The sequence below is a fragment of the Gopherus evgoodei genome, chromosome 1, assembly GCF_007399415.2.
Source record: "Gopherus evgoodei ecotype Sinaloan lineage chromosome 1, rGopEvg1_v1.p, whole genome shotgun sequence".
Lineage (NCBI taxonomy): Eukaryota > Metazoa > Chordata > Testudines > Testudinidae > Gopherus > Gopherus evgoodei.
In genome coordinates, this window is record NC_044322.1 from 285,308,219 (window position 1) to 285,325,364 (window position 17,146).

Sequence of the window (17,146 nt, forward strand, 5' to 3'; positions counted from 1 at the left end):
CAGATGTCATAGATCAAATCAATGGGCTATTCCACGTTTAGGCATGCTGGCAGTCAGCCATAACGAGAATCCTGCTATCACAAAGCATTGCAGTCTACTTACCACGAGCACGACCCTCAGCTTCCTCATCAACGTCCGCTTCCAGCTGCTGGGACTGGCTAGTCTCCTCAGGGCTAGAGAAGAGCTCCTGACTGCCTGTGTCCTGAGACTCCGGGGTGTCCCCCTCAACGCCAGTAGTATCACTGTATTCATCCTCTACACCGTCCCCCACTTCTCCCTGCTCTGAACTCTCCATCGTGCTTCTAGGATTCACGGTGGGGTCACACCCAAGAATGGCATCCAGCTCCTTGTAAAACCTGCAGGTTGTGGGGGCTGCTCCTGAGCGTCGGTTTCCCTCACGGGCTTTGCAGTATGCACTCCTCAACTCCTTAATTTTTACTCTGCATTGCAAGGCGTCCCGTTCGTAGCCCCTTCTCATCATGGACTGCGATATCTGACCATAGGTATCGTAGTTTCTCCTTCTGGAGCGCAGCTGTGCTTGAACAGCCTCATCTCCCCACACACTAATTAGATCCTGCAGCTCTGCATTGGTCCATGCTGGGGCTCGTTTGCTGCGTGGAGGCATGGTCGCTGAATGATTGATTGATTAATTGCACTCCACGCCTGACTGAGCAAACAGGAAGGTGATTTTTTAAATTTCCCGGGGTATTTAAAGGAGGGGTCAGGTGAGCACAGGGCAGAGGAGTTTTCTTGATTACCAGAGAGGTATCCTCAGGTATGCTGGGATACCTGCTTATTCCACGGAGGTCAAGAAAAGCGCTGGTGAGTGTCTACATTGCATTACCAGCGCTGGATCACCAGCGCTGGATCCTCTACACCCGAGACAAAACGGGAGTACGGCCAGCGCTGCAAACAGGGAGTTGCAGCGCTGGTGATGCCCTGCAGATGTGGACACTCTCAAAGTTGCAGCGCTGTAACTCCCTCACCAGCGCTGCAACTTTCTGATGTAGACAAGCCCTAATTTGAATTCTGTTGCACAGCTTCTCTCTGAGTTCATTACTCATGGGCTAATTCCTGCCACTTGTGGAATTCAGTGGCAGACCACTGTTGCTGCTGGAGACTCCAGGACAAGGCTCCAACCTTCTGCTCATGGAAACTTTTAAATAACACCATAATACAGGTTCAAACTAAATGTATACCCCAAAATAATTGTTTTTAAAAAGCAAGAGGAGCAAAAATATACCACCATGACTAAACAACAAAGTAAGAGGCAGTTAAAGACAAAAAGACATCCTTGAAAAATTGGAAGTAAAATCCTACTAAGGAAAATAGGAAGGCGCATAAACTCAGGAAAGTTAATGTAAAACTATAATTAGACAGGCCAAAAAGAATTTGAAGCACAACTAGCAAAATAAACAAAAACTAAGCAAATAAATTTTAAGTACATCAGAAGCAGAAAGTAAGACAAAAGATCAGTCCACAGGATGATCAAGGTGCTAAAGGAGCTCTCAAGAAAGACCAAGACAGAGAAGCTAAATGAATTTTTTGTGTTGATCTTTGCTGCAGAAAATGTGAAGGAGATTCACACAGCTGAGCCATTCTTTTTAGGTGACATCTGAGGAACTGTCCTAGATTGTGATGTCCATAAAGGAGATTTTGGAACAAATTGATAAATTAAACAGTAATAACTCACCAAGAGTTCTAAAGGAACTCAAATATCGCTTAAATCACCCTCTGTACCAAATGACTGGGAGGATAGCTATTGTAACACCTGTTTTTAGAAAAGGCTGCGGGGTGATCCTGGCAATTACAGGCTGGTAAACCTAACTTGAGTACCAGACAAATTAATTGAAACTATGGTAAATAACAGAATTATTAGACACATAGATGAATGTGGTATGTTAAGGAAGAGTCCACATGGCTTTTGTAAACTGAAGTCATGCCTCAGCAATCTATTTGAATTCTTTGAGGAGGTCAACAAGGATGTGTTCAAGAGTGATTCAATGGATATAGTGTACTTGAACTTTTAGAAAGTCTGTGACAAAATCCCACACCAAAGGCTCTTAAGCAAAGTAAGCAGTCATTGAATAAGAGAGAAGGTCCTCTTATGGATCTGTAACTTGTTAAAAGACAGGAAATGAAGGTTAGAAATAAATGGTCAGTTTTCACAGTGGAGAGAGGCAAGTAGCTTAGTCCCCCAAGGATCTGTACTGTGACCAGTGCTGTCCAGCATATTCATAGGTACTCTGGAAAAAGTGGTGAACGATGAGGTGGTAAAGTTTGCAGGTAAATCAGAATTACTCAAGATAGTTAAGTCCAAAGCTGACTACAAAGAGTTAAAAGAAATCTCACAAAACTGGATGACTGGGCAACTAAGTGGCAGATGAAATTCAATAGTGATAAATGCAAAGTAACGCACACTGGAAAATATAATCCCAACTATTATGTATAAAATGGTGGGATCTCAATTAACTGTTTCCACTCAAGAAAGAGATCTTAGACTCATTGGGGAAAATTCTCTGAAAATGTCTGTTTACTGTGCAACGGTAGTCTAAAAAGCTAACAGTGTTAGGAACTATTAGGAAAGGGATAGAAAATAAGACAAAAATATAATGCCGCTATAGAAATCCATAGTATGCCTACACCTTGAATACTGCATGCAGTTCTGGTCTCCCCATCTCAAAAAAGATGTATTCATCTTAGAGAAGGGAAAACCTGGGGCAGGGGGGAGATATGATAGAAGTCTCTTATATCATGAATGATATGGAGAAAGTGAATGGGGAAGTGTTGACCCCTTCACATAACACAGCGGTCACCCAATGAAATTAATGGGCAGCAGGTTTAAAACAAACATAAGGAAGTACTTCACACAATGCACAGTGAACCTGTGGAACTTGTTGCTAGAAGATGTTATGAAGGCCAAAAGTATAACTGAGTTGAAAAAAGAATGAGATAAGTTAATGGGGGATAGGTCTGTCAATGGCTATTAGGAAAGTGGTCAGGGATACAGTCCCATGCTGTGAGTGTCTCTTAAACCCCTGATGCCAGAAGCTGGGACTAGATGACAGGAGATGGATCACTTGTTCATTGGCCTGTTCTGTTCCCCCTCCCCCTGAAGCATCTGGCACTGGCCATTGTCAGAGGACAGGATACTGGGCTAGATGTACCATTGGTCTGACCCAGTATGGCCATTCTTATGTTCCAGGTCCAAAAATGAAAAAGCTTATGTTTCCTTCCTAAGGCAGCAATTAATATTGTTAATGAACAAGTGAGGCAAAAATGAGAGGTTCTCCTTTGCCTTCTCCTTTGAGGGAGTGTTTCCTGGGGCTTTTCTCCTACACGAGAGGTTCTCTCAGTGCTCTGTATCTTGTCACCACCACTACCCACCCTGCGGCAAATCTGGGCTTCAGAGAAACCTGTTCTTCCTGTGCAGCCCTATCTCAGGTTGCATCCTAATGTGAATTGTGCCTATCTGGCTTTCAACCCAAGGACCCTCATTGTGCCATGGAAAAGAGATCAAATTTCATGAATCAATGGAATGGGAATTGTGCCATCAGATCATCAGCCATAAACCCTTGGTCTGCCAGGGGAAGAGTTTGACTCTGTAAAGTAGAAATGAGTCTCTGTGTCTCTCTCTCTACACCTCCTTTGCTCCGCAGGATGGCTCCATATTAAAAACATATGAACAGAGTCACCCAAATGGTCCATGTAGCCCAGTGGCCAGTGCCAGATGCTTCAAAGATGATGAACAGAATAGGATTATTTTGAGTGATCCATCCTTTGTCATGCAGTTCCAAAGTCTGGCAGTTGGAGGTTTAAGGACCTCTTGCCGGATCGTCATTGATGAACCTATCCTCCATGAATTTACCTAATTCTTTTTTTAATCCAGTTGTAATTTTGCCCTTCACTATGTCCCCTGGCACTGAATTCCACAGGTTGGCTGTGCGTTGTGTGAAGAAGTAGTATTTCCTTATGTTTGTTTTAAACCTGCTGCCTATTAATTTCATTGGGTGATCCCCTACTCCTTGTGTTATGTGAAGGGGTAAATAACACTTCCTTATTCACTTTCTCCACACCATTAATGATTTTGTAGATTTCTATCATATCCCTGCTTAGTCATTTCTTCTCTAAATTGAACAGGCCCATCTTTTTAATCTCTTCTCATACAGAAGCCATTCTATACCCGTAATCATTTTTGTTGCCCTTCTCTGCAACTTTTCTGATGCTAATATATCTTTTTTGAGATGGGACGTCCAGAACTTCATGCAGTATTCAAGGTGTAGGCATACCATGGATTTCTGTAGTCTTTATGATATTTTCTGTATTATTTTCTATCCTTTTCCTAATGGTTCTTAACTTTTGTAACCTTTTTTTGACTGCTGACGGATTTTGAGGAGATGTTTTCAGAGAACTATCTCTAATGACTTCAAGATCTTTCTTGAGTGGAAACAACTAATTGAGATCTCATCATTTTTGTATTATAGTTAGGATTATGTTTTCCCATATGCATTACTTTGCACTCATCAACACTGAATTTCATCTGTCATTTTTGTACATAGTGTAGTTGAAGCCATGTCGGTCCCAGGATATTAGAGAGACAAGGTACATGAGTTAATAAATTTTACTGAACTAACTTCTGTTGGTGAGAGAGATGACATACAGACAACCATATACAAGAAACCCAGAGATCACCACATCTACCTTCATAGACCCAATAACCACCCCAGATACACCAAGAAATCTGTTTTCTGCAGCCAGGCACTCAGATCACACAGAATATGCTCCAAGAAGTAAATCTGCGATATACATCTTAACATACTTGAACCCCCTTCACCAGACAAGGACCCTCCACCAGAGAAGTAGGTTACATCAGGGAATAGGCCACCCAAATACTCTGAGAGTAACTTTTATCAATACTGAAATAAAACCCTTTCTAAGCACGCACCCCTAGTTGTTACCTACCACCCCACACTGGAAGGCATATGGGGGATCATCAAATAATTACAACCCATATTCCATGAGGACCCCATCCTGACAGAAATCTTTCCTGATCTCCCACTTCTGGCCTTCAAACAACTCTCCAACCTTTCCAAGCTCATCATCAGAAGCAAGCTCTCCATAGACCAGGACACCAACTCAAAGCAGCACCAGACCGTGCCAGAACAACAGATGCAAAATCTGCAGACATATCTTCACTGCTACAGTGATCAACATCCCCCACAACACACCTTTCAAGATCCATGGATGCTACACATGCCTATCACAACAAGTGATATTCTTCATCCAATGCACTAAATGCCTCAGTAACAACTATGTGAGTGAAACCAGACAATCACCATGCTCTCAAATGAACTCACACAGACAAAAACAATATATCACTTGTGGGCGAACACTTCACAAAACCATCACTCTATATCTGACCTGTCAGTCCTCATCCTCAAAGGAAACCTGCACACCACCTTCAAAAGATGAGCCTGGGAACTTAAATTCATAGCTTTGCTTGACTCTAAAAATCATGGACATTGGATTTATGGTTTATTGCAACAATCTGCTAATCCCTTTTTTTGTCCTATGACTGCAGAGGTGTTAACAGTCCACTCTACTTTGAATAGTCCTTTTCAATATGTGCTAACTACTTACACTAAACAATCTGTTCCACCTTGTTTTTTTAGCTGTAACACAAGAGCTTCTGTGTGTCTTGAAAGCTTCTCTCTCTCACCAGCAGAAATAGTCCAAAAAGAGAGATTACCTCACCCATCTTTTCTCTCTAATCTGCCATTTTGTCACCCAGTTAGTGAGATCCCTTTGTAACTCTTCGCAGTCAGCTTTGGACTTAACTATCTTGAGTAATTTTGTACAGTCTGAAAACTCTGCCACCTCATTTTTTCCTTAAAGCTGTCACTTCAGGCAATCAGTGACTAGAACAGAGGCACATGAGGATCCCACTCTCAACAAAATTGAACCTTTGTGGGATTACAGAGGGATAAGTGAGAAATCTCTTCCCATATTCAGAATGATTCTGATTTACTGAGTAAAGTCCTAAATGGTACTAAAGTTACTCCTACAGTACTTTCTTGGATGTTAGCCAGACAATGGGAGCAGGCAGACCGTCTTTCAGGCTCCCAGGGCCATTTAGCAAGTTACTTCCCAGTTGAGACAGGTTAACAGGTATCTCCCTCTGTTGTGTGGTTCCCAGGCCAAGATGAATAGAGTCCTGTCTTCCCCCTGTAAACAGCCAGGCAAGGTAGTACGACATATGCATCACCCCCCAACACACACACAAAAGTAATAATTATTAATGCCTTTGAAAGTATCATAAAATCCAAATGTGAACATCTGACTAAACTAAATGTTTAACTAAAATATTTATGTAAAAACCAAGAAATTGTGTACATTTGGGATGCCTAAAATTGGTGCAGAAATAGCTTTACCAGTGAAAGACACAGTTGTACCTTCAGAAAGGGACTTCCTTATAAAGGACCCCATAGACTGTATGAGTGATGACACACTACACAGCAATTTTAAAGCCTTTATAGATTTTCAGATGAAAGCTTTTTCGTCTATTTAGTAAGGAAAGCTTCCGTTGTGACAAACAAGTGGCTTATTGTCTAGAGATGCGAGTCTTGCTTGGAGGGAGACATCTCGGGTTTTCTCTTGGTTAAACCTTTGATGTGATTTGTGATGAGCAATGGATTCTAACTTGATGGCTATAAGGAAGCCATTTTATATGCAGTAATAACCGTTACTCATTCTAAACAGATATCCTATGAATGCAGATTTGCTGGTGTGAAGTTATTGCGGGAAATATTAGAGAAATTTGTAGCTGAGATTGCAGAGAGGGCTTAACTCTCACTGTCAAAGCTAGCATAGCAATCCATTGGTTGCTACTAACACCAAGAGTATCCAAGATTACTCTGGCAGGTGGAAAAATCTGGAACAAGAGTTTCCAAGGAAACCTAGATAATTTTTTCTCTAAACCAACAAAATCTTCTGCACCAAAAACACAAAAAGAGCATTTGTGTACAGGAGCTCACAATTCTTATTCAAGATTCTTCCTTTTGATCCACCTCTGCCCCCAGAATTTTAAGAGGCTGGTTGTAGTCACAGCAGAGCATAGATCACACATTACGCACCTATACCCATGCACCGACAACGTGCAAATCAGTACCGTATCCAAAGAAGCAGACCTCTTCATAAAGGAATTGCTTCTGGAAAAGATTCATAACCACTACTTCTTCAAAATCAAGAGAAGCTTCTGATCCCAGTGCAGAGAATTGTTCATCCTAAGTAAAATCAGACATGGTTCTGGCTGTAATCTTACCATAATGGTAAAGATTTGCTAAAATCTAAAACTTCGTTGCATCAGTCATTTCCTGAAGCGTCATCAGTAGTCAATTATTTCCAGTGGCTAGGATTGCTGGTGCTATGCATCAGCTTCATCTCCTGAGTGGGTTTCTCAAAATGCTGCTACTGAAAATCCTTCTGAGGACATAGAACAATGCACTTGATTCAATGCAAAATTAGATATTCTCAGATAACATCCAAATGCCTCTTTGGGTATGTCTGTACTGCAATTAGACATCCTTGGCTGGCCTGTACTAGTTGATTTGGGCTAAGGGGCTTGGGCTAAAAGGCTATTTAATTGTGCTGTAGACATTCAGGCTCACTGGGATCCTCCCACCTCTCAGGGTCCCAGATCCCAAACGTCTACACCACGTTTGAACAGCCCCTTAACCTGAGCCCTGCAAGCCTGAGTCAGCCGGCATAGGCCACCTGTGGGTTTTTTGATGCAGTTAGACATGTCCTTTGTGGGTAGATAACTACAAACAATATGCTGAACGCCAACCCAGCTTCCACTATAGACCCTGACATACTCACTGTGGAAGCAAACATGCTTTCAAGACAATTTTCCATCCTTATAGTACACATCACTTTAGTTCATTAGACACCTCTGTAGGGATGTCTTTTTTAAAAAAATAAACAAACATCAAAACCTGCAAACATGGTCGTACAGGGTCAGACCCCTGGTCCATCTAGTCCAGTATCTTTTCTCTGACAGTAACCAATACCAGATCCAACAGTAAAAGTGGAAGAACCCATACAATGGTTTGAAAACTAGGGAGTAAGCATAGGTCATAGCGTCTCTGTGGCATAGGAAATAATGTCCTGGTTAGAGAAGAATTTGTTACCTTTCAAGACAGTTCACATAAAAGATACAGTCGGCACGTTAGGCTTCTGGGAAACTATTCAGAGAAGTCCATCAGCGGCAGTGGGTGGAAAAGTATATGAACCTCGTCGCACGAAGTTTTGCAAAGAAAGTTTCCATTCCTCTGCAGAAAGCATCCGTTGATTTCCATGTAACGTCTTAATTTTTAAAGATCTTGCTTTATCGTTGCAGGAGCTCTCATTCCTTCCTATTATTCTTCTGGAATAATTAAACTCTGTTTATCCTTCTCCTCCTTCTGGCATTTTCTTGCTACTTTCTATGAATAATGTATGAGTAGAGAAGCTGTGCAACCAAATGAGAAATGTCTTACATGATAATTTTCTTTCTGCTAGCTCTTCTCTCTGGATTCAGCCCACCCTGGCAGTCTGGTAAATGACCAGAATATACATTGAAATTTTTCTCTAAAAGGAGACAGACATATGGTGCCTTAAGGTTAATTTAATATATTAGATCAAGTTGTTTTAATCTAATAATTGATTGCTGGAGTGTTTCTTTGGCTGTGGAAGAACTCTTTTGGTGGCCTAGTCCTGGAGCTTCCAGCAACATGGGACTGCCTTCAAATTCCACAGGTGGGAATCATTGGACCATGAGTGATGAATGTGGAGAGAAGCTGCAAAAGGAAAATTAGGTAAGAGTTCTCATTTCTACAGGTATGGCTCCTTCACAGAAGTGAAGAAGATTGCTGCTCTTGTACCATCTAATGTGGGCCATATTTTGATAGAAACATATCTAGATGTCTTTAATGCCATTAATCGTTAAGTACGTAGTCATACTCATAAATTATCTGATTGAAGTTTGTAAACCTTTACCAGTGCTCTTTCCTTGTTTATAACTAAGTTACAGATTCTTTGGGCACAATTTATGATAAATAATTTTTTCTTTAGAACACTGGTTTGTCTTATGTTTGTGGCTTTCCTCTGCATGGATTGTTTTTGCATTGAAGGTATTTGGTCCTTTCAAGTTTGACAACTATTAAATCTCTTTGTCTCCCACTTATTTATGTAGCCCTTCCCTGCCATGTCATGTCGTCTTTTTGCAGACAATATCAGTGTCCCAGGGGTCCTACTCAAGACACTAAGATAGTATAAGACTTTCCGCCTGATGTACCTAGCTGCAAAACACTCTCCACTGCCCGTTAAACTGCTAATGTTCTAGAATGTTAGAGCATTGTTCTGTTGTTAAATCAACAAAAAAAATCTTTTTTATTTATTTCCTCATGCTGCTTATTCAAGCTGACAGATTTTTCTCCCTGAAGTTTTAAGGATACATTTGTATTGGATTTAGTAACAAAAGTTGTAGGAGTTCATAATGAAATTTCTGTCTGATTTACTTACAGTCTGCAGAAATTCAAAAATACATCTGTTGTATCAGCACCGAGACTAACAGGAAACCTCAGCTACCAAGTAGGTCACTGTTTAGGGCAGAGATTCTCAAACTGAGGCAGGCAGAGTGGAATGTATTCGGGGGATGGGGGCGTGAGAAGTTTTAGGGGGAGGAAATATACTGCACACATTTTCCTCACAGCAATGAATAACTAGCTAAGCTGATTCTTCCAGATACATCAGGTCCTCGACTGTGCTGTGCATTTGACTCTAGATGACGCTGTGTGTTTTGAAGGATTTCTGTTAAGTGTGCATAGCATTATACAGAGTCATTGCCATCTGTACATTAATCCGTTTCCTACGATGCAGTGTGGATATTTAATTGAAGGTAGAAGGGGATCTCTGGATAGCTTTCTCAAGCACTACCCAGTACAGAATTGCTGTGCTCCAAAAAACAGGTGCACCCGTCATACTGGTAACAGCGTTGTGATGCAAGTATGATCTCACTTAAAATGTTTATTACTCTGTACTTAAATGGCTCGGCTTGAATCAATGCCTTACTGTTTTTAATATTTACTAAGAGTTGCCTGTTTATTAAATCGGTATATGTACTTGTGTAGTGCGAGGCCGGGGGGCATTAACTACTACAGACACAAAAAAGGGGGGCACGATCGAGTATTTTTGAGAACCACAGGTGTCTAATATTCTTAGAATTCTTCTTTCCCTGCCCCCAGAAAATCAATGTGTGTGTGTTTTGTTTTGAACTACTTGGCAATCATTTTAATAACTTTTCAGAAAAATTGATTTATAAAGCAGTAAGCATTCAGAAAAGACCAGGATTGTGTTCTGTATTGCTTAACCACATTTATAATCTTTTCATTTTTATCTCACAAAAAGATGTATTACTCATGGAGCAAGAAAATGAATTTGCTTTTCAAAAATATTATCAGAAAAAAAATAACATTCTTGCAGTTTCCTGTTATAATTAAACATGAAAATCAAATTTCTTCTAATATATTAATAGTTTGTAAGATGAGAATGATTTTTGGTATATAGCAGCACAATTTATTTTTCTTATTTTTCTCCATTAACTGATTTTGGAGAACTTTTCCAATTGATAGGCTGGCACACATGCAGAAGAGCCTTATTAATCCTATTTCCTGAGGATCCTAAAAAACTAAAAACATCTTAATGAGTTTGAGATACTTTTATGATCTGGAGGAAGGACATTTCACATACCTAAAGCTACAGAGGCAAGATATGAACAGTACCCTTTCTACAACAACAATTCTCAAGCTGCAACAGCCCCATTTTCTTCTTACATGTCTAAAAATACAAAAAGTCAACAGCACCAACTTTCTAATGTGCCGGTGGGGGCGGGGGGGCTAAAACCCCCGAGCTCTGCCCCAGGTCCTGACCCCACTCTACCCCTTCCCCCAGACTCCTGCCTCTTCCTGCCCCCACTCCATCCCTTCCCTGCAACTAGAATACTATATTCTTGAATATACAATGTTGATGCGTATAAATGTTATGGATTATCAGATAGCAGCAGCTAGCAACACTATACTGAAAGTTCTGTACAGTGTATCCTTTATAAACTCTCTCTCCTGAGTTAATAAACATTCACATGCGAGAAATTGCTGCAGTTCAGCTTTGCAGACAAGGTCTTGACTGGCAAACAACTTTAAAATAAACTACATTCCAAATGCCAGTTTTTCAGACTCTGGTGCTTAACATTTGGGCACCTAAATCGCTATTTAAATGCCTAATCTCTCTCATTTATTTATTTATTTATTTACTTACTTACTGTTCCGGTCCTATTCCTATGGAAGTCCATGTAAAGACATCTTTTGATTTCAGTGGAACTTAGATCCAATTTTTAGCTAACTACTGATTGATTTGCCTAAATCAACACCTAGCACCCCAGCTTTGAAAATTGGACACTAAATCAATTCAGCGATTTAAGTTCTAGAAAGTTATGTTGGTCATGAGAAGGATTTTTTATGAATTAAGATGTATTTTACGATTCTCTAATTTGAAAATATATCCAGTTTTAAATCATTAGTATTTTGGAGGATTAGTCAGGTAAAATTTCAGAAATTTCTCTTTCCATTGCTAAGCTTTTTGGGTTATTTTACAAGACTTAAAGAACCTTTAGAGAGACCATTCCAATTTTAACTTCTCGTGTATTCTGTTTTCTTTTGTAATCTAATGGATATTACAAGGCTAATTTGTGTAAGAAAACAAATTGTGGCTGCTAACATAAGTTTATTTAGAGGGAAGATATCTGAAGCATTAAAAGAATGTAACCCTTGGCATCAGTGACCATCTGGTGACTGGTGACTTCACAGCCTCTCCTCGCATGAGAGTGCCATTAAAACTCCTGAGGGTGCAAAGAAAAACAGAAATAAAGCAGCATGAAAGGAACTGATACTGTCACTGTGATCTTGAGGCAATGCTCATATATCAGCATTGTTTGATAGTTTAATCTCCTCTCTCTCCCTTGACTTGAGGTTGTGTGTACTCTTTCAACCTTTTCCTCCTCTTGTTCTTTGGGGAAGTCAGTTTCCCAGGAAAATGTAGCTGAATGAGTAACTAAAAACTATCTATGGCTGTTTTCCGTTGTATAGGATACCTTTCTCTTTTATTGAAGAAAGATTTACATTGACTTTAATCTCCAGTAGTAAAACCTCTAATCCCTCAGTCATATGTACCCAAGATATAGTTGTTGGTGTTGACATCATCTGTGAGGATTGCTGAATTTTCTCCATATACTGTGAACTTTTGTTCCCTTATATATCTGCCACAGCCAAAATTCTCTCCTTGGTGAGAGTGAATGGATGTGGTATAAAATTAGACCTTATACAGAAAGCAAAACTGACCCTTTTGTATGTGCTTATGTATATGCCAATATATTTTTGAAGCATAAAAAAGTAGATCTTTATACCTTCCTTCCCCTTTGATTCCAACTGAATGAAGTCAAGGACACCTGGCTCTTCAAATGGAATTTCCCCATTCAAAGATGATATGAGCAGTGAAGATCTACGGTATCGTCCTGCTTTGTTCTCACCCACAAGCTCAAGAAGAAGGCTGGAGGACGAGGTTGAACCAGCTGTGTGTACCGTGGACAAGCGCATAGGCATCTCGCCAGCTCTGGGTAATGCTTTAGAGCACATTGTGGAGCAGCTGGATGTTTTGACTTTAGTGAGTATGCAATGGACTTGTAATGCTTCCTTAATTAATATGGTAATTCCCTCATTTCTGGGTAAAAAACCTCGTAACCCAAAGTATTAAAATGTTGTGTGGTCTGACTTTACAGATGGTTAGACCCTGCTGAATTCTTTCAATCTTATGAAATGTTGGCCATATGAATTAAATTCATTAAAGTCAACATAGAAGTTTCTGTAAAAAGCTTTTTCTTGTTATGCAACTGCCAATGGCATTTTAAAACTTTGAAAGGCTATTGTTATATTTTTAACTCTTTGGCTGGTGAAGCTGTGATTTTTCAGTAGTAACTGCTAATGTTGATTGACCAGAAGCCTGCCGTTGACTAGAGAGTGTTAGATTCCAACTTGAGCAATCATGCTCTGGCAGAGGATGAACAAGGTAAGAAAGGCAGAACAGTGAAGAGAAGAGCATCCCCATCTTTTGGTAGTTCCAGGACTATAGACATTTTCAGCCTGAGGGCTCCAGGTTCTAGGTATCAAGGTGAAGTCCAGGCACTGGCATAATTCTAATAATCAGTGTGAGAAGAGCAAATACCAGCATTAATCAATGGCTTCTGATTCAGTTGAAAATTCTCAACATGTCCTCTCAGTAACTCAGCTCCAGCCAATTTATATTTAAGCTATTGCACGTTACTTGGTAACTTATTCAAAGTCTGCCTAATTGAAATGGGGTAGTCCAGATAAATGTAGTGAAAGAAATGCAGAGAGAAAATGCTTAATTTATCAGAAGAATCAAAAGGGCTATCAGTTAATTGTGGAATAATGTAGATTAAAGCAGAACTGTCTAGAAAGTTACCTTTCTAGAAATAAAATGAATTCTTGGAGGATGCCTTTTATTTAGTACTTAAAAAAAAAAAAAGACTTTTTGGTTGTTTCTGCAGTGCTTGTTTTTGTAGCTGGAGACCCAAACAATATGTTCCATTAATGGATAATATTTTATTTTATTTATATTAAAGCTTGTGTAGATGAATAATTATCCAGGGATACAATACCTTCCAGTAAGATTTTTGTTGAGGCAGGTTTATGCCTTTTGACAATCTTCTTAGTTAAAAAGCCATAGTATTAATTTTGGGTTTAAATGGTAAACTATCTGAAGCCAGTATTGCAGTTATAGTATTTTCTGTTATTCAGTACAAGCTATTGTTTTTGTGTATAAAGCATTGTGCACATTTATGATATTGCAGAAATATGTAAAAAATACACTACTGTTCTCTTCTTGCAGACTATTTCAATCCTGGAGCAGCGACTGACTTTGACTGAAGATAAACTGAAAGAATGCTTAGAAAATCAACACAAAATGTTACTTCAAGCCAGGCAAGGAGAATAAAAAGTACAAATGTATTTGATCTGTACTGCTGAATAGGTTTCATACATTCTCAGGGTATTAATAAATGATGATGCCTTATTTAATCTCACAATAAGCAAAAAGGAAATTTTGTCTCTTATTTTAACCTGTTGCTGTAAGGAGAAAAAAATGAAAAAGCACATGCAGTATATTTTAAAAATCACAGTGGCAAACTAATGTTTGGTTAACATATTTAATAAAATGTAGTTTACAGAAGATTAATACAGTTTTAATACACATTTTGGGTGACTCTTTGACATCCATAGAGTGAGGATTTCGCTCTTTATTTTGTTTACCACCTCTCAACCTTTCATCTTCATTACATTCTATCAGTTGGCAGCCTATACTTAAATATTTTTCCAGGCAGGCCTAAGAAACTTTGTTAAAAACACTGAACAACAAACTATGCAATTTAGATGGAAGGCATTTATTGTGGAAGGAGGTAAGGCAGCTTTTTCAACCTAAGTGAGACTTACTTAAAATGAAGTTGCCTTAAGAACAGCAGGTAGAAATTGTACACATAGAGAAGTGATACCACCTGCCCAACTCCTAAAAAATTTCAGGGGGATTTTAGGGAATTCTGTTTTTTTAAGGGTAAGCAGATTTTTTATTACAAATATGAAATATAGTCCCTCCTGCATCCCAAGCCTCTGCCCCAGCCTTGAGTCCCCTCCAAGAGACAGCACCCCATACCACCTCCTGCACCCCAACCCCCTGCCCCAGCCCTGACCACCCTCCCAGAGCCAGCACCCCGTTTGCCCTCTTGCACCCCAGCACTCTGCCCCAGCCTGGAGCCCCCTCCTATATCCATACTTCCTCCCAGAGCTTGAACCCCTCAACCCCTCTTGCACCCCAACCCCTGCCCAAGGCTCAGCCTGGAGCCCCCTTCCCACACTGCGAACTCCTCAGCACCAGCCCAGAGCCTGCACCTGCTCCCCAACCCCTGCCCCAGCCCAATGAAAGTGAGAGAGAGTGGGGAGAACGAGCGACGGAGAAAAGAGTGGATGTAGTAAGCAGGCCAGGGCTTCGGGAAAGAGGTAGGGCCTCAGGGAAGGAGTAGGGTACATCCTGGTTTGCCCTTACATTCAAAAAATGATCTTGGGTCTAAAAAGGTTGGAGACCACTGATATAGCTGAACTCCTTTTCCTGCGTTGAGCTGCACTGAAATCACTAGAGCTCTGCTTGAGCACAAGGGCACACCCATGGAAATTCGATTGCAGAACTGAGGTCAAAGGGGCAAACAACATATCTCAAACATTGTTATTTAAAACTCTGTCATGATCACCCGTTTCTGACCATGTATCACTGGAATCTGTGATGCATAATAATCTGTGAATTTGGTCGATCGATATATGTAACTGATCAGATCACATATTTACATTTTGGTCTTGAACTGTACTTGTTGATGGGGAAGAGATATTTCATAGGCAACTAGCCTTTCAATTTGGTTGTCTGGATGCAGACTTATAAAATATCTTCTATAATGAAAGTCATTATTGCAGTCTTATCTATAAGTTTATGATAGATCTGACCTTGGATTATGCAATTATTTATACCACTATACAATGTGTGGCTACATAAATGCTAACTTTTAGATCAATGTACTTTGCTGCTTATATTTTAATATTTTCACATTCTTCCTTAACACTGAGTTTTCCTCATTTGATTGAGAGGATTAAGGGCTTGTCTACACAGAGCAGCAATGCTCACTACAAGGTTTGATTTCTGAAGCACACTAACGTGTTTCACATTAATTGATCCATGTAGACCCTGCTGATGTGCACTAAAGGTTCCCTAGAGTACACTTTAACAAAGTGCAGTTTGAAATAGGAAATCACCCCCCCCAGGATTTATTACCCCATCATGTCAATAAGCGCTTAGAAATGTAGCCCTTTAAATCTCATGCAGTTACTATTTTCTCCTAATGAGCTTTCCTTTATTAAAAATAAAAATCAACCTTATCAACAGAATAATTTTGTTGTTCTTTGAGTGATTGCAGATGTCCATTCCACTGTAGGTGTGCAGTTCTTTGAAGAGTCTGTCCCTGAGTGGTCCCATTGGGGTGGCACAAGCACCCTCTGTTGTTTTGTACCTCATGTGTAGACGTAAAGGGCTGAACATCCCCCCGATCCGCTTAGTTCCTTCCTACTGCCTGAGATGGTTGTTGGAGTGCCCTTTCCTTGCTTCTGTAAGTCACTAATGAAATCTGTAAATAGTACCTGTTGTATAGTTTTAGTAATTGGTTAGTGTAAAAAAATTTTTTGTTTGTGTGGGTCCATCACCTAGTCTGGATACCAGCTCCAGTACCAGAGATATGCCACATTCTTCATGTTTCAAGCCCTGCCAGTATTGTGGTAAGGCAAATGCTTGATAGTGACCCACACTCCAGTTGCCTTGGGGGAGCTCACATGAGACATTTGTAAGGGCTATAAGACCCACTCCAAAAAAGACAGGGCAGCTAGATTGAAATATCTGCTGCTGGAATCGCGGCTGTGTCCTAAGCCATCTACCACGGTCCAGGTACCAACAACCTTGGCGTTGGTTAGTAGCACACCACCTGCATTACCAGCACCAAGAGACTGTTTTCCTCAGGCGTTTGAGGTTATGAGAGACTTATTAAACCTCTCAGTGCTGCCATCACCAGCAGTTAGTCTTATCCAGCACTGGTGCCCAAGCTACCAACATCGGCGGCTTCACCTCCACACCAAGCAGTTCTAACTGATTTTGCCATTAGGACACCAATTAAGGTAGTGTCGCCTAAGGGAAAGCCACAGATGATCTCCCCAGCTCCCTTTTCTTCAGAGTCTGAACCTTCTTCACGAGTCCTGATGGATGCACTATTGCCATGGTCACAAGGAATAAGCTTCTTCCTCGGGTGCTGATGTGGGATCCCATGTGTCCCAACCTAGCCAGTCCCACCATATACCACCTGCCTGCCCTGTTTTCAGCCTCAGTACTAGCATGGGACCTTGGGGGGGACACAGTTGGGGACTGGGGCTGTACCAATGTCCCTTTTGGAACCTAA

The 17,146-nt window shown here is 40.5% G+C and overlaps 1 protein-coding gene across 4 annotated transcripts in view; it reads left to right on the forward strand.

The window, feature by feature from the left end:
• Nucleotides 1-14,804, forward strand: part of POC1B (POC1 centriolar protein B) — a 122,976-nt gene extending 108,172 nt beyond the window's left edge. For all 4 annotated transcript variants that reach the window (XM_030548579.1, XM_030548580.1, XM_030548581.1 and 1 more), the window contains 2 exons: nt 12,529-12,753; nt 13,999-14,804. In XM_030548579.1, coding sequence (XP_030404439.1) covers nt 12,529-12,753; nt 13,999-14,103 — 330 coding nt within the window. In that variant the 3' untranslated portion in view covers nt 14,104-14,804. The remainder of the gene's footprint in view (nt 1-12,528; nt 12,754-13,998) is intronic.
• Nucleotides 14,805-17,146: the final 2,342 nt, after the last annotated feature.